Genomic DNA, 18,729 nt, shown 5'->3' with positions numbered 1-18,729 from the left:
CTCCAAGAACTATGATATGCATTAAAATCTACTTCTGCCCTAATCTAGCCATGGTACCTAGGGTAGCAGGGAATATAAGGGTGAAAAACATTTCTGATGCCCTAAGCATTCAGCGTAATTATTTAAGGAAAACATATTGCTTTTCATCAGTGGTGGAATTCAATTTTTTTTACTACTGGTTCTATGGGCGTGGCTTGGTGGGCGTGGTGTAGCTTGGTGGGCGTGGCAGGGGAAGGATACTGCAAAATCTCCATTCCTACTCCACTCCAGAAGGATACTGCAAAATCCCCATTCCCTCCCCACTCCTGGGGGAAGGATATTGCAAAATTTCCATTCCCACCCTACTCTGGGCCAGCCAGAGGTGGTATTTGCCAGTTCTCCGAACTACTCAAAATTTCCACTACTGGTTCTCCAGAACCTTTCAGAACCTGCTGGATTTCACCCCTGCTGATTATAAAGCACAATGACACAGATCATAAACCTACAGGAAATGTCTTTTTTGGAAACCGACATCTCTTCTCTCCTCAGAGAAAGATGAGGAAAATATCTCTAGGGCAGTGTTTCTCAACCGTGGCAACTTTAAGGCATGTGGACTTCAACTTCCAACATTTAGTGGTTGAGGAAGTCTGGGAGTTGAAGTCCAAACGTCTTAAAGTAGAGACAGGGTTGAGAAATACTGCTCCAAGGTATTGCTTAGGGGAGCGAATACATCTTCTAGGCAACCAAGAACTTGAATCTAAGATGATCCTTCAATAGCTAACTCAGGAGACGTGTGTCAACCAGATACTCATTCTTCAATTGCAAAAATTAGCCTTCAATCAATAAAACACAGAAGTAGGGGCAGAGACGCTTTATCAAATGAACATTTTATGCTCGATTCTCAGTATCTCAAGAGATCTATCATTGTTTTTAATTGAAAAAAAGGGGGGAGGATCACCCCCCCCGTTAAAGGAATGACCTTTGTTTGTTTTAAAATAGCAATAGCGCTTCATAGTGCTTTTACAGCCTTCTCTAAGCAGTTTACAGAGTCAGCATATTGCCCCAACAATCTAGGTCCTCAAAATCCTAGGATAACCTTCTTGCCGAACGCTGTCCTCCAGCTTCTACTTCTTACCAGAATATAGGTAATCCTCAATTTACAACCATTCGTTTAGTGACCATACAAAGTTACAATGGCACCGGAAAAAAAGTGACTTATGACCATTTTTCACACTTACGATGTTTATGACGGTTGCAGTGTCCTGGGGCCATGTGATCGCTTTTTGCAATCTTCTGACAATAGCAATAGCACTTAGACTTATATAACTGCCCCATAATGCTTTACAGCACTCTCTGGGCAATTTACCGACCTCAGAAAGATGGAAGGCTGATTTGACCTCAAGTCCCATCAGGATCGAACTCCAGGCTGACTGCAGAGTTAGCCTGCAATATTGCATTCTAACCACTGCACCACCAAGGCTCCTAGCAAAGTAAAGGGGAAAGGCGGATTCACAACAATTGCAGTGCTTCACTTAATAACTGTGACAAGGAAGGTCATAACGTGAGACAAAACTCACTTAAAAATTGTCTTAACAACAGAAATTTTAGGTTCAACTGTAATCGTAAATCAAGAACTACCTGTATATAAAATAAAGACAATCTGAGCTATTGCTGAACCCTTATCAAATTGGGCTAGCTTCTTGCACCATCCTTTTTAAAGACAGCTTTTGAAATTTTATATGAAAATAATGAATTGAAGTTTTCTGGGTACTTCCGCTGACGATAATTATCATTATTATTAGCTCCTAAAAGACAAAAGGGGAAAAAAAGTATTCCACAGGAATGACTGATTTCTCATATACTCCAAAATCAATGTCAGGGGATTATCCTGAATGGAAAAAGTAACATTTGCATAGCAGTGTCTTAACATATATAATGTATGTGTTTGTTTGTGTGTGTGTGTGTGTGTGTAAACTTTCTTCCACCACTTCTTTTGACAGGTAGTCCTCGACATACGACCACAACGGATCCCAAAATTTCTGTTGTTAAGTGAAACATTTGTTAAGCAGGTTCTGCCCCATTTTACGACCTTTCTTGCCACAGCTGTCAAGCGAATCCCTGCGGTTGTGAAGTTAGTAACATGTTTGTTAAGTGAATCCGGCTTCCCCATTGACGCCACTTGTCAGAAGTTCACAAAAGGTGATCACATGACCCTGGGACACTGCAACCGTCATAAATACGAGTCAGTTGCCAAATATCTAAATTTTGATCACATGATCACAGGGATGCTGCAATGGTCGTGTGAAAAATGATCATGTCACTTTTTTCAATGCTGTGGTGACTTTGAACGGTCATTAAATGAACTGTTGTAAATTGAGGACTACCTGTATTAAGAGTTTTTCTCAAAACGCTGCTTAATATGCAATATCAGTGATGGAATTCAAATTTTCTTTACTACCGGTTCTGTGGGCGTGGCTTGGTGGGCATGATGTGGTTTCGTGGGTGTGGCTTGGTGGGCATGGCAAGGGAAGAATACTGCAAAATCTCCATTCCCACCCCAGTCCAGGGGAAGGATATTGCAAAATCCTCATTTCCACCCCACTCTGGGACCAGCCAGAGGTGGTATTTGCGGTTCTCTGAACTACTCAAAATTTCCGCTACCGTTTCTCCAGAACCTGTCAGAACCAGCTGAATTTCACCCCTGAGCTATATATATGTATATTGTTGGGGGCAATATACTGACTCTGTAAACTAAGAGAGGGCTATAAAGCACTGTGAAGCAGTATATAAGTCTAAGTGCTATTGCTAAATGTCACTTGATTTATCTTCACTAATTTATGTAAACATGGGTAACGCCCAACTGAACAAATTCATCTGGTTGTTTTGAGGTCATCCAGTATATTAACCAGAACATAATAGCCAACATGCTGATAGGTGATTCCCATCCCATAATTGCACACGAATGCCTGTCTAATTGTTAAAATACCTTATTTGAGATACTGTAAATTTATGATATATTTTGGGACACTGTTTAGTTGTTCTTATGGTGTTTATGATACTACTAAACTGTAAGTTGCTTTGAGGCTTGGATGGGAAGTGCATACAAATGTCTGAAAAGAAATAAATAAATTCTCGAAACCACTAATTTCCTCTAGAGAAATTCATGGTCTCATCTAATCCTGTCACAAAATCTACAGTGGTAGTTCTCCAATTCGTGACCATGCTATAAGCTACAATGGATGGATTTATTACTTACTTAGCTAAAATAAAGCAACATTCACTGATTGAAAACTGTACGGTTACATGGCATAAGTGAATCTAGGTCTACGACTAAGCCAAGATCATATGCTGAACTTAACACCCCTTTTTCTCCAAAATGTATTTTAAATTGTAATTCGTTATTTAAAGATGGTAGGCAGACACTACTATAAAGGAGAATATTTGTAGCTCAGGGTTGAAATGAGGGGTCACTGCCAAAGAACCAACACTAAACAGCCCAACCAAAGAATCTCTAAGACTGCCCACACCCATAGATAGGCAAGACACCAGAATATAAACTGACAGCAAACAGCACTCCTTACCAGCACTGATGATGTTACCTAGTTAAGGGTAATGAAATGTCTGCAAGAAAACGAACAAGCTCAGAGAGCACCAAAGACTCAACTATTACAGCATGTTTATGATTACCAAAATTGCAAGGTGCAGATACAGTTTTCCCCCATTAGGTGGTGCACCAGACTTGACTTTGCAACATTGGGAACCCTACAAAACTAAGCTAAAGCATTCATCAGGCCAGTTCCAATTTAGCAGTTCCATTGTGGTCATAGTTGGAGGATATCTGTATCAATTAGCGGGGAAGGCAGATGTGTGTATATGGGGGCTCTGAAAACAGCCCACCTCTAGTTGCCTGCTGTATTCCCATAGGCCAGAAGGATGTTGCAAATAGATACATTGGATGGAGCAATTATTTGCTATCTATTTTTATCTTCTTCTGAACTGTTCTGGACCTGTCCTGGTTCATTATCTATGTTAGTGCATAAGCTGGCAAAGAGACATCTGCTACCTACTCCTAGTTGTCCCAATAACCATGATGGCGAACCTATGGCACACCTGACATACAGTGCCTTCTCTGTGGGCATGCGAGCCGTCACCCCAGTTTTTATTATTATTATTATTATTATTATTATTATTATTATTATTATTATTATTATTATTATTATTATTATTATTTTATTACTATTATTTGGATTTATATACTGCCCTACTCCCGAAGGACTCAGGGCGGTGAACAGCCACAGAATAAAACACATAAATACAAAATTTAAAAACAGAATAAAACCGAATTAAACAATTTGGCCGAGACAAATTTAAAACACCCAATAATTTTAAAAACAAATTAAAATTTACATTTTAAAGGGGAAAGATTTAGGCCAGGCCAGCTTGATGGAATAAAAAAGTCTTGAGAGGGCGACGGAAAGTGCGCAGATCCAGGATCCTCCGTATCTCCGGGGGGAGCTCATTCCAGATAGTAGATGCCCCCATAGAGAAGGCTCTCCCCCTGGGGGCCGCCAGTCGACATTGTTTGGCCGACGGCTTTGTTCAGCTTTGCCACGCATGCACATGCGCCTCCTACCAGCCAGCTGGTCGGCGGGTCTCTGCCATGCATGTGCGGGGAGCATGCGCACATGTGCAGGGGTGGGGAGCATGGGGGGCTTGTGCATCAGGGGGGTTCTACTTACCTTTACTACCGGTTTGCAATGGGGCCGCGTGCACGCTCTTGCTTCGCTCATGCGCACTCTTCTGCACAAGCGCAGAAGCTTCTGCGCAGAAGCATTTTGATGATGTCAGGGTCAGTGGGCGGAGCCTCCCACCGGTTTTATTACCGGTTCTATAGAACTGGTGCGAACTGGGGGCAACCCACTACTGGTGTGCATGCACGGGGGAGCGCATGCGTGGGACCGCACACAAGTGTGGGGGGGTGGGGTGCATGCGGAGGTCCATGTGCGCATTGCATTTTGGGGGTTGGGGCATCACACGTGCATTCGCACACAGACACGCTTTGGGCACTCGGTCCAGAAAAGGTTAGCCGTCACTGCAATATAATATGGAGAAGTATGGCAATGAACATTACCTTTTGCTCATTGTGATCTTTGTAACACTGGAATGCTGTTTTTTAAAGTTTCCATCAAAGCCAGTAGCTCACGGGTAGACTAGGATGGGATTGGGCAATACATTTTCCAGGGGAGCATCTATCTTGGGTTTTTCATTTAACAAGAGTAACCACTGAGAAGGCATTGAATCTAGATAAGGACCTAAGCATTCAGGAAGCAGGTGAGTTGAGTTCAGTCTTCCTGTTGAGAATCATCTTTTTCCATAATGTTCTAATGGTGCCTCAATGGAGGGAGCAGGGAAGGACAAGATTGGTAGGAAAACAGTCCTGAGGGAAGATCAGACCACCTTTCCCATACATCACTGCTCTCATATAGATTCTTCCTTTTAACTCTGCTTGCTATTTCTAACGGAAGAACAAGTCCAAGCAGACACACCGAAAAGCTACTATTTACGTTCAGTTCTTCTGAGCTGAAGCAGTGGTGGGTTGCTCCCGATTCTCTCCAGTTCTTGCGAACCGGTATTAAAAGTGGCAGGAGACTCCGCCCACCCTCCCGGATGTCATAATGGACAATCTGCGCATGGTCCCATTGCGAACTGGTAGTAAAGGTAAGTAGAACCCACCCCTGAGCTGAAGTGCTTAACCACAGAGTAGTCTTGAAACCCAGAAGTAGCAGGAATATGTTATGTTGACTCCTGCAATTGGCAAGCAGTACTAGTCAGTTGGCAAGCAATATTGGTCAACTCTAAGAAGGGCTTGGTTTATGATTTGAGATCATAAGGATATTACCAGTTTTCACATGTTCCAAAGACTTCAAACTAGAGAAGGTCCCCTTCCTGATCTAGATTAGAGTCTAAATTCTTACAGCCCCGGCCAGGTCCTGAATGTTTGTCAGAACAAGCAGAGCAAATTGAGCAAGAGAGTCTAGACACGCTTCTGTTTATTTTGATATTCCAATGAGCCAATAAAAATCTCAAAACAAAAACTTCTACTTTTACCAGCATCAACCTTACCTTTACCACCATAGCTGCATAGGTCACATCCGCTCTCCACTCCTGTGGAATCGACCATCCTACTAGAGGATCAGCCTCATCGTTGTATATAGGGACCGAGGCAAAATCGGGAAACATCTTCTGGATCTGTCCCATGGCCTCAGTTTCCTGTTCCAAGATATGAAGAGAACTCCCAGCTCCCTGATGATAAGTATTGTGATGACTGTTATTATCTATTAAGCGTACACCTGCTCTCCTACTCTTATACTATTGTGTCAAAATGAGGCCAAGGAATCTCTCTTTTTAATCATCTATAAGGTTGTAGGGGGTCCACAGAAGCGCCAAAATTTATGACCAAATTAAGATTTTTAAACGTGCAAGAACAGGAATACTATTAAATAATGATAGGAGAATCCAACTACATTTCTATAGATATAAATAATATTACGCTTATAATATTAAATAATTAATATCATATATTAAATACATTACAATACAATACAATACAATACAATACAATACAATACAATACAATACAATACAATACAATACGGTCTCTGAGAGCTAGTTTGGCCTAACAGTTCAGGCTCCAGACTAGAATGCTAGATACTGTGAGTTCATATTCCACCTTAGCCATGAAAGCCAGCTGGGTGACTTTAAGCCAGTCACTCTTTCTCAGCTCAAGCTACCTCACAAGGTTGTTGTTGTGGAGAAAATAGGAGGAGAAAGGTGTATTAGGCATATTTGATGCCGAGATATTTGTAAAAATAATAGAGATAGAATATAAATAAATGGCTCCTATTTTATTCTCACTCTACCAGGGATTCTGTGGTTCGTAAACTCTTGTTCATACTAAGTTGTCCATCCTGATCAATTCGCTCTACTGGGAGTCTTTTTACTTGAAGTTTTATTTTATTTATTTATACAGTGTATAGTAGTTCATTCAACTCTCAATAACCCTGGGCAGCTTAAAATTCGAAATATAAAATACAAAACTTCACTCCCCACAAAACGAATAGCCTCAAAAGCAACATATAAGCCAGGAAAACTCATCCAACGGGGACACAATCTCAATCTTGCCCAAAAGTTTGGCAGAAAAGCTAGGTCTTTCATAGCTTCCTGAAGCCATCCAGATCTCTGGGGGGGGCTTTCATTCCCACAAGTCCCACAAGGTGAAACTGCTTAATCAATGGGACCGGGAGAGAATCCATTCTGCCCCATCACAGCAGATTGGCAGAAACAATCGGAGACAGGCGGTCCCTCAAATAAAGGCAATAACCAAGCACTCTGAATTGCACCAGGAACTCCTTGTCTTTTAATTGCATTATTATCTTTTCTTTTTCTGTCTTCAGTTTGTAAGATAACCACCGTCCAGTTTTGTTTGCGTGCTCAAATTGATTTTGTTTGATCATTTTTATTTTCCTTGCTATCTCTGCAGTTGTGCTCAAATTCAATTGGTGTCTTATAAGGTTTATTTTCTCTTTGGTTTCTTGGTTATGCGGGTGTTCCTGTAGTTCTAATTCATATTGTTGTAATGTTGTCAATAAGCTTTGTTTTGTTCGTTGTTTATCTTTGTTTTTTTGTGCGGTATAGGCAATTGTTAGGCCTCTGATGTATGCCTTATTGTGTCCCATAAGTTTTGCAGACTGGTGTGTTCTTTAACATTTATTTGGAAAAATAATTTCAATTCCTTTTGGATCATTTCCACATATTGCTTATCATTCATAAGGTCTCTATCCATCATCCATCTTCTCCACAGTTGATGGCCTTTCCATATTATTTAAATCGGACTGTGGTCTGCCCATGTATTACTTGCTATTTCTATTTTTTTGATGTTTGCTCTAAATTCTGCTGTCATCCAGGCCATGTCAATTCTGGACCACAATTGGTGCGGGTTTGAGTAGAATGTAAATTGTTGTTTATCGTAGTTAATTTCCCTCCAGGCGTCCTTTAGTTGAAACTCTTGTGCCATATCATAGAATGTCTCCGGGAGTACTTTTTTCCTAGATTTATTTCGTTTGCTGGTCCGATAGTCTTTCTCTGTATTTACAATTGCATTGTAGTCTCCAATGAGACATATGTTTGAGTAGTCCAATTCTTTGATTCTATTGTGGATCCTTTTAAAGTAATCACTTTGCGTTCCGTTTGGTGCATAGAGTGACACTAGTAAAAAAATTTTCGTTCCTGTTTCGATTTCGACCATCAACATCCTGCCCTCCTCATCAGCGTATATTTGCTTTGCTTGTATATGGTTTTGAATGTACATTGCTATACCTTTCTTTTTTTGTTCTGATAATGCTGTGTAAAGTGTTCCTAGACGTTTATTTTCTAATAATCTACGTTGTTGATTCTTGATATGAACTTCTTGTAGTGTGATAATGTCCATATTCAATTTTTGTAAATTCCTGAATGTGTGTGATCTCTTAGATGGAGTGTTAAGGCCATTTATGTTTATTGATATTAATCTTATTTCTTTCTCCATACCAATCTTTTATCTCCTTGTTGTCCTGAGTTTCCTAGTGTTTTTTCCAGTAGTTCGTACTTTTTCCCTTGCCCCCTCTCTTTCCATCCTTTCTTTCTCTCCCCTTGTTCTTCCTTCCCGCTGAACTTCTTCCAATTGGTCCTCCTGATTTACAGATTCTCGCTGTGTTTCGGATTCTTGTTCCTCTTCTAAGACGAAACTGCTGTCAAAAAACTGTTGTGCCTTCTGTAGCGTATCAAGTTTATGTTTTTTGTCTTGCCAAGATACAAGAATTCCCTCAGGTGTTAACCAGCGGAACATTATTTTGTGGTTATTTAATTCTGTTGTCAAAAAGCTGTAATTTTTTTCTTGTTTCTCTTATTCTTCTTGGTATTTATTTTAGTGTAATTATTTCTTTGCCCTTATAAGTGATTGGTTCCTCTCTCATTATTTTGTATATTTCCTCTTTCACAGATTTTCTTGCAAACCGAATGTGAATCTCTTTAGGTAGCTTATTCCTTCAGGCATAATTGGTAAATACCCTATAGACTTCATCAATTTCCAAATTTATTTCTTCCTTATTTTTTTGGGTCGCCTCCGCTAGAATTCCCACCATTAAATCTCTAAGATCTTCTTCTTTGGTTTCCACGATATTTTGAAATCTTAAATAAAATGACGCCTTTTCCATCTCTAAAAATGAAATTGAGTCTTCCAGTTCTTTATTTGTTGTTATCTGGTCACATTCTAGATCCTCCAGTTTTTTCTCTGTTTGTGCCATCTTTACTTCAATGTTTTGGATTCGTTGTTCGTTCTTGGTGATGTTTTGCTGAATTTTCTCCATTTTATCGTCCATTTTTTTTAGGTTGTCCTTTATTTCTGTTACATCCAACTTCAATTCTTCATGGTTTTTCTTGCTTTCTTGATGGTTATTGGCAATTGATTCCTGTGTTCTGTTCATCCCCTCTTGTATTGTTGCCAGTATTGAGTGTATATTTTGGATGTTAACTGATTGGGGAGTTTTCTCCTTTTCTGCCAATAGCATTGTATCTATCATTTTCTGTTGTGCAGGTGATGCAATAGATGATGTTTGACTGGTGACTATTCTTTTACTAGTTTTAGTCAGTGCGGATGGGCCGATAGTTGTCATCTTGATTCTCTGGTTTAGCAGTTCCCAAATTTTCATTCACAGTCTATATTGTATAATGGAATTTCTCTTCTGTTAGTAGCAGGAGCCAATTTCTGTTATTCAAATTTCAAAACCACTCTAATTCCTCAAATTCGGCTAATATCGTTATATAAGGGATTAATTTAGTCTTTAACAGGGAGTAGGGAAAAAATACGACATTTCAGCAGGTCATTGTCAATTACTATGTTAAATATTATATTTCAATATTTTATTAACCCTATTTAATTCTATTAAATTCTTAATTATATCTCTATTAACTCTATTAATTCTATTAACTCTTACCAACCTCAATTCCTCACTTGGGTAATATAATTAATTATAAATACTATATTAGAATAATATATCAATCACTTTATCTAATGTTCAATTATAGCACAAAAGCAATCAAATAAATACGAAGAAGGTACAAGTAAACTATCTGTTATAATATTATTCTTATTCAGAATCTATGTTTCAATCAAATTACTTTCTTAATTTATATTAATTTATTTAATATAATTAATTAATTAATTTATATTCCACTTCCTCTTACTTATGCTTAAATTCTATATTTTAAGCTTCAACTTAAAACATTCAAAACTATATGTTATATATACTGTATTCTTCTGTATAATATACTATAAATTAAAGTATTAAGTATTGCAAATAGAGAAATTTAAAACAAGGTAGAAAAGGTTTGATTGAATTAAGTCTTAAGCATTATATTTAGTTCCTGGATTATAAACGTTGCAATCCACATTCAATGTTGCGTCATTCAAACAGTTCGTCCTGTGATTCTTATCAAAATCTTCCGTATGTCTCCCAAGGATATTACTTCTATAACTCCAAAACTGCAGTGTCTTTTGGAATGTTATCTCTTTGCCGTCGATACAAAGTCTCAAAGTTCCTTCCGATCGCTCTCAAAGTTCATTACTATCTGTTCTCTGTTCTCTGTCTCTCTCGCCTCAGCTCCACTTCTGTTTATAATAAGTCCAACACTCGATCTTGTGTTCCTTCGCAAATCAATTAGTCCTTGCCTATTCCAAATACAAGTCCCAGTCAATTTCGTAACGATATATTTGATATTCAATCCACAACTCTCCAGTATTTCTTTAAATCCACCTTAATTCCATTGTCTTTCAGCTCTGCTTAGTCACCCTCTGGTTGGTCTCACTGATTCGCTCCGTTTACTTTCACTTCGCCACTTCCTTATGGCTCAGCCTCGCTGATCTGTTCGGAGTCTCTCTCTTAATTATACTTCCGTCACTGTATGTATGTACCTTTCATAGTCTTATTCTTTATTGATTTGGTGATGTCTTTATTCGATCTTCGCTTCCATTTCTGAGACGGCAGTCAGCGTTCCGGCCAGCCCAGGAGGGCTGGGGGTTTTTTCGGTCGGAATTAAGGGGTTTTCCCTGAATCTTCAGGGTGATTGCTGTCACCTCCAAGGTCCTCGGGATTTCCCCTTTAATCTATTGACCTCTTCGTGGTCAATAGTGCCAAAAAAGTGGCTCCCAGATCGAAAATTGGAATTTAGGGAACGGAGCGCTGTCCCTTTAGTCCCTGTCACACTGGCGTCACTGCCAGAAGTCCTGGGGGCCACACGGGCCTAATGAGGCATGCCCAACATGGCCCACACTGCTGCATTCGGGACTACCTGTAGCTGCCACGTTCAGTAGAAGAAACTAAAGCTTCAGATATAAATAAGATAACAAAGTAATATATGTAGTGCCACTTTGAACATGCCATATAATTCTGGGCAAGAGGCAATAGCCACTTTTTATTCAATCCAATATTTTCCAACTTGTCTGTATTTTTTTAATCAGGTAAAAATAAATAAATGAGAACATTTAACTTGGATGAGGAACTTTTAAAGTGCTAGGCCAGGGATCCTCAAACAGCATAGCTGGCTGGAGAATTCTGGGAGTTGAAGTCCACAAGTCTTAAAGCTGCCAAATTTGAAGACCTCTGTGCTAGGCCATTAAAAAAAATGAGCTGACCTTTTTATGCATGGCGATGTAATCTAGCCGGACTCCTGTCTCTCCAGTGAAAAAATTAGTGCCGTTGTAGCAATGACTGAGGAGGTTCCAGCAAATGGGAGACTTTGGAAATAGATGAAAGGAATCTCCGGGACCTCCCAATTTTAGCTGACAACTAGCTTCCCTTAATCCTTCAGAACAAGCATCATAGTAGTTGAGAAATCCTAGATGTAAAATGAAAGAGTTGTGAAAGACTCAGCATTTGATATCAATACGGTATCTTATCAATAGAACAGAAAAGTACCTCACTCCTCAAAACACACTAGGCTGAAATCTAACAAAACGGAGCATATTACAGAGCATATTCTGTATTAACAACAGCTGATTAAGAAATGTAACATTTGCCCCAAGGGATTAAAAAGGGATTTAAATCAGCTTACCATTTACAGTCATTGATACATTGTCAAAGTCATGGTGATCTGGTTCATTCCAGGTCTCAAAATTCCACTTAGAAACCTGTTTCAATCCATACCTCTCTGGAAACCAAATGTACAGTTAGTGTATTAAAACTCATTCATTAGGCTATGACGAAAATCTCAAGTGAAGGACTCTTAGGCCAAATCATTCCACACTAGCAGACTTTGCCTTTAAAAGATATACATGGATGATCAATCTGGGATATGAAAGATTTAAGATAATTTATTCCACAAAGGAGGGGGAAGAGTCCCTGAGGATTTTATACTGCTAATAGTTACTGACTTCAGGGGGTGGTGCTCATCTCCGTTTCAAGGCCATTGAGCCAGCACTGTCCGAAGACATTTCCGCATTCATGTGACCAGCATGACGTCCCAGAGCACTGTTACCTTCCCACCAAAGTGGTACCTATTTATCTACTTGCATTTGCACGCTGTTGAACTGCTAGGTTGGCAAGAGCTGGGGTGAAAACGAGAGCTCACCCCGTCACGTGGAGCTTGGGTCTCAAACCTGGGCTGCTGACTTTCCAGCTGACAAGTCCAGCATCTTAACCCTTGAGCCACTACGCCACCCATTTATTCCACAATAGGGTCCCAAATTTATCTACATAGGAGAACACAACCAGGAACCTCTGAAGTGGATGCAATTTTTCCAAAGGCATGCATAACTGCTGTAGCCCTTCATGGATCTGTTGCTGAATTGTAATGTGTAATGTAAAAGAAAAGAAAATAACCATATTAATTGTGTTGAACTAATATAGAGTTCAAATATGTATAGTATGTTCCTCAGTATAGTGCTCAAAGGCCTAGTGTGATCATCAGCCCAAAAGCTGATATATCCCTGTGGTAGATCCATTTAAAGTAACAATAAAGTTCAGTTCAGTTCAGTTCTTAAATATTTGCACCAACAAGTTTGGTTAACTCACCTATATATCTTTTGGCCAATTGTACAATCAGGTTCTTCCACTCTACCACTTGCTTTTTATCATCAAAGTCAGTGAAGTAACCTGAAGGACTTCCCATCAATTCAAAACCTTCATTTAAGATAAAAACAAAGGCAAAATAATTCAATCAATCAAGAATTGATAGTTTTGATTTTTTTAGTATAAGTCTACTTTAGTCCTCACTTGTGAACTAAAGTTAATATCCAAGGAATCAGGGGACCAATTTCATTTAGAGTGTGCGTAAAGCAGGTAAGGACCTCCACAGCTAATAATTTATGATAACAGACAAATAAGCCAATTAAATTCTTAAAAATGCAAATCCTCTACTGGATACATTTGAAGAAGGCACTTCAGATTTCAAGCCATAATTATAGCCATGTGAACTCTTACCAATAATTTAAACACTATCAGTTTAATTATTGATGTTCAGGTGAACAAGACAGGCCAGTGAGAATATTCTTTAAGCATTCATCCACTGCAATACAATATTTAGTATTTTATAAGGCGCTTTTTTCATAGCTTTCCACACATTTTCCAAATCCTTATAAAAGTTCTATGGGATGAATACATCCTAGTTCTATTAGCCCCTTAATACAGAGTTGGAACAAGAAATGGGTTAAGGTGTATTTAACTGTTCATGGCTCAACTGAGAATTTATCAAGAACTTGCCCGATTATTTTAATCAGTACCCTCTAATTTCCCCGATGTGCGTTCTTAAAATGCCACTGAGAAACTGAAGTACAAAACAATTGGAGAAATCTTTTTGTAAAGTTCTACTTGGGTGGTTAAGTGGGCATGTCTGCTCAAGAATTCCTTTAGCTCAGATATAATTCTCCATCATTGGACAGGCTGGATCTGGGCTATACAGATAGTCCTCAACTTACAACCATTTGTTTAGTGACTGTTCAAAGTTACAATGGCATTGAAAAAAGTGACTTATAACTAGACCTCACCTTTACCACTGTTGCAGCATCCCCACAGTTATGTGATCAAAATTTGGGGGCTTGGTAACTGGCATGCATTTACAATAGTTGCAGCATCCAGAGGCCATATGATTGCCATTTGTCAGCTGGCTTCCATCAAACTAAGTCAACGAGAGAAGCTGGATTTGCTTAACAACCATTTTCCTGGGATCAGATCAGTGGTGGGTTTCAAAAAATGTTTACTACCGGTTCTGTGGCTGTGGCTTGGTGGGCGTGGCATGGCATGGCTTGGTGGGCATGGTTTGGTGGGCATGGCAGGGGAAGGATACTGTAAAATCTCCATTCCCTCCCCAATCCAGGGGAAGGTTATTGCAAAATTCCCATTTCCTCCCAATCAGCTGGGACTTGGGAGGCGTAGAATAGATGGGGGCAGGGCCAGTCAGAATTTTTACTACTGGTTCTCCGAACTACTCAAAATTTCCGCTACCGGTTCTCCAGAACTGGTCAGGACCTGCTGCAACCCACCTCTGGATCAGATATAAAAGAATAATTGTTCAGCTGTGTGGAGCATAAGCACTTCAATGCTATCATTATTTGCAAAGGCTGTGTAACTTCCAACTGCCCTTTGTCCTTAAGGAAATGTAAAAATATCCATCAGATACGGTGGAAGTTTAACTTCTTGAATTGCAACATTTGCTTGTTAAATTTTTGTAGTAGTCAAGATAAGCAAATGATTGCACATAACTCCAGATACCTTCACTTAAACATTGTAAAACAAAGCTATGAATTAGTTGGTTTTATATTTACCAGGACGTAGCTTGTTTTCCCAAAGAAGATGCATAAAATTATCCAGGTTTGTGAAATTGTAGTGAAGTGTCCCGTTTATCACCCTGAAAAAGAAATTGCAGGCCTTTGACACCTGCTTGAACTGAAAGTAATTTCCCCACTCCCAAAGTATAATTTCACAAACTTTTCTTCAATAAGTTTGATTTATTATTTTATAATAATGAATCTCAGTTTACAATATGATAGTCTATGCAACTGTATATACCAGAAGAACTTTCCATATACAGTAGATACATCAGCCAGCTGAATTGACTTCAGCAGAAAAAGATGAAGTGGAGAATATTAAAAAAAAAAACCTTACACATTAGCCTTTTTAAACTTTTTTCTACCAATTATAACTCTAGAATTTGAAGCCAAATGCGGAAGGCAGAGAGAGAGGGGGGGGGAGGGAGAGAGCAAGCGCTTTTATATGCTGACTGCAAACAAAATGAGAAGTTACATGCCTGAAACATATCTATATACACATACGTGCAAATATTACTTGGAAAATTTAACTTCTGATATTGATTTCTATAAAAAAATATCCCATTACCGAGATTGCCTCTTATGATATAAAGACCTAAGGTATTTTTTTTCTTATTTAAGAAAAGTTGTTGGATTTATATAGAGGCCTAGATTTCATGAAGGTATTCAAACTTTGATGACTTGTATTCTGGAATCACTTTTGGTTACTCCATTAAGCAAATAACTTTAGTTCGTATTCTATGGTAAAATACATCTTTACAATAGATAGTTTAGGTTGGTTAACTGAATACCAGCCATGTGCTGTGTTAAACAGCATTAAACATTTTATATGTAAACAAATATTGCAATTTGTATCAGTTGAATTCATCTCTGTGACATGCAGACCACAAAGTAATGTACTATATTGCAGAAATGTTAAACATACCTTCAGACCAGGGGTGAGTCCTAAATTTTTTACTACAGGTTCTGTGGGCATGGCTTATTTTGTGGGTGTGGCCTGATGGTGATGTGACAATTATTTAGGATTTAGCAGAGGTACTGGTCTACCAGGCTTTTAACTGCTTGCAGAGCTGTACCGGTCTACTCATGTATTTTTGCAGGCACTGGTCTACCCATTTATTTTTGCAGGCACCGGTCTACTCATTTGTTTTCTTTTACCACTGATGAGCTATAGGGCGGCCCTTTGAAGCCCCGCGGCAAGAGTTTAAACAGTTTTTTTCCCTCTAGCCATCAGCTGGGACTCAGGAGGCAGCAACAGATTGGGGGTGGGGCCAAATAAAAGGTAAGAATAACGCGGGGGGTGGGTGGGGCGTGGAGGGTGGGGGGGGCGGGGGGGGGCAGAACCGGTTTGGTGACGTCATATCGTCACCACTACCAGCTCGGCAGAACCGGGCCGAACCGGGAGGAACCCACCACTGCTTCAGACTACATAGTAACACAGGTAATATACTGAGAAAAAATTATCATTACCATCTTTATCCCAAAAAACAGCCAACCAAATATTTATAATCTGCATATGGATGTGCCTAAAGACACATTGTTCTCTAGATATGTGAGCAGTAATGAGCTGGACCCTCATTCAATCATGACTGAAATAAACCACTGAAATCAATAGTGTGAGTTAATCATGACTAGCTAAATCTAAGTTTGGATCAGATTAAATTATCATCATACAATATATTTGAAATATACACATGGAACTCAGGGGTGAAATGTAAAATGTGTTACTACCAGTTCTGTGGGCGTGGCTTGGTGAGGGGGGTAATGTGACTGGGTGAGCGTGACCAACTTTTTTTTTTTAACTTTTCAAAGCATTTTTTCTAATGCTTTGAAAAGCCTCTGGCGATCAGGCAACTCAGCTGGGATCGGCAGAGAGGCTTTTTAAAAAATGCTTTGAAAAGCCTCTCTGCCGATTAGGCAACTCAGCTGGGATCGTCAGAGAGGCATTTTAAAAAATGCTTTGAAAAGCCTCTCTGCCGATTAGGCAACTCAGCTGGGATCGTCAGAGACTTTTAAAGGCATTTTTTTTTCTACAACCTCTTCGGCCAAGAGGTTGCAGGAAAAAAATGCTTTGAAGAGCCTCTGAGGAACCCAGCTGAGCCGCGCAATCATCAGAGGCTTTTTTTTTTTTACTTTTAAAAGCATTTTTTTGTCGGAAGAGGTTGTAGAAAAAATGCTTTTAAAAGTAAAAAAAAAAAGCCTCTGATGATCGTGCGACTCAGCTGAGCATGGTGGGGGGGTGCAGGGATTTTTGCTACTGGTTCTCCGAACCACCACCCGCCATCGCTACCGGATCGGGTGATCCGGTCCGAACCGGGAGCATTTCACCCCTGATGGAACTGGTTCACATATGACACAGCTCGTTTATAATAGAACTCAAGCTGTTCTGGATAGATGACAATTCCTTTGTATATTAAAGAAACCTCCAAGTTATATAACAGTGATATATACATGGGAGGAGGAGAAGGAGGAAGAGGAGGAGGAGGGGGAGGTGGTGGTGGTCTTGAGTTTCTAAGGAGACTTTTATCTTGTATTTGGTTGGGCCAAGCTCTCCAGGACCAAGGACAGTTCCATAAAGAAAGATAAACATTCCAATCAACCTGAGGCTGGCTGAACGTGAGAGCCCCTCAAACATTATTACAATAAGCAACAACAAGACTTGAATGTTTCCAGCCAGTTTTTATCAGTCTAATTAGAAAACTCTCATGTACTGAAAAACATAAATTCCAGATTCTGGTAGGCTGAACTTCGGTTCTTCAAACTCACTCCTCTGATTTTGTTCTATGTTTTCTGTCATACCTGCTTAATTTTTTGTGAAATCAGAAGGTGCCTTAGGTAAAATCAAGTCTCAGGCTTTGGAAAAGGTGGAAGAGGAAGAAGTCTGATGAGTAAGGAGTAAAACAGTACAGGGTTGTTGTTTTTTTGTTGCTTCAACTGTATTGCAATCCTAAACGGCCTAGACTTTTAATGTAATCCCACTCCAATATCACGTCTGATATTTAATTTGAAAGCAAAAGAAGCAGGAGAAACTTCAAAAACTAGTCCCTAAGGAAACAACTTCCAACGGTTTAGCAATGCTTAGGAATAGCGAGTCTGACCTCCACATTTCATTTCAAGCAGTAGAAGGAAGCTCTGTGTATCTTGGCTGTTCTTTCTCCTTCCTCCAACAAAATCCCTCCAACGGGTTTCTCGGCACTGAAAGCCAATAATTCTGCAAACGGCCACTGCAAAATGCCTATGAATAAGCAAGGCACACATAAAGACTCAGAACTGAGAGCGGACAGAGAGCTTTCTGTCTGATCAAAAAGATGCGGCCTGCCATTTCCTGTTTCTCAGCCAGCCTAGCTCGACTAGCTAATTCTCCATGCTTCCCTCGGCAACGGGGGACAGAGCGAGAGGGAGGGAAAAGAAGAGACATGAAAATCAAGAGCCTTACGGCTCCTTGCCTGATGGAGGTATGTTTCTAAATTAACCTTCAGTATTTTTTACTGTAACTCAGTATTATTCATTCTGGCATTCTAGGGAGGGAAAAAAAAACCCAATAGCAGAACCGAAGCAAAACAGAACTGTCTCAAAAAGGTTTTTAATCAGTAAACAAGCTTGAAATGAATCTATCCATACTGTCATTTTGCTGATACATTTCTGAATTCAACCTCAGGCTATGGAAGCTGAAACGTGGCAGCCGAGTTATCTTTTGATGATTATTTTTGTTGTTTGTACTAATGCTTTAATTATAGTTTTATTGCATCTCTCCTTCTTACTGGACTATAAACCACAATGAGTCAATTTGAATACGGCACTCTATAAAGATAACAGATAAATAAATCTAATAAATTCTGCTTTAAATATGAAATACAAGTAAGCATTTGATAGCTCTGCTTTTTAAAATACTT

The 18,729-nt window shown here is 39.4% G+C and overlaps 1 protein-coding gene across 2 annotated transcripts in view; it reads right to left on the bottom strand.

Moving 5' to 3' along the window:
* Positions 1-18,729, bottom strand: part of IDUA (alpha-L-iduronidase) — a 64,481-nt gene that overhangs the window by 22,376 nt on the left and 23,376 nt on the right. For both annotated transcript variants that reach the window (XM_070935445.1, XM_070935446.1), the window contains exons 3-7: positions 14,834-14,916; positions 13,086-13,193; positions 12,127-12,222; positions 11,708-11,910; positions 6,103-6,282 (exon numbers count right to left, since the gene is read on the bottom strand). In XM_070935445.1, coding sequence (XP_070791546.1) covers positions 6,103-6,282; positions 11,708-11,910; positions 12,127-12,222; positions 13,086-13,193; positions 14,834-14,916 — 670 coding nt within the window. The remainder of the gene's footprint in view (positions 1-6,102; positions 6,283-11,707; positions 11,911-12,126; positions 12,223-13,085; positions 13,194-14,833; positions 14,917-18,729) is intronic.

Source organism: Pituophis catenifer, unplaced genomic scaffold, assembly GCF_029215685.1.
Source record: "Pituophis catenifer annectens isolate HBS135680 unplaced genomic scaffold, rPitCat1.0.hap2 SCAF_2, whole genome shotgun sequence".
NCBI lineage: Eukaryota > Metazoa > Chordata > Lepidosauria > Squamata > Colubridae > Pituophis > Pituophis catenifer.
The sequence above is the reverse complement of the archived record's forward strand: the minus strand, read 5'-3'. Positions and strand labels throughout refer to the sequence as shown.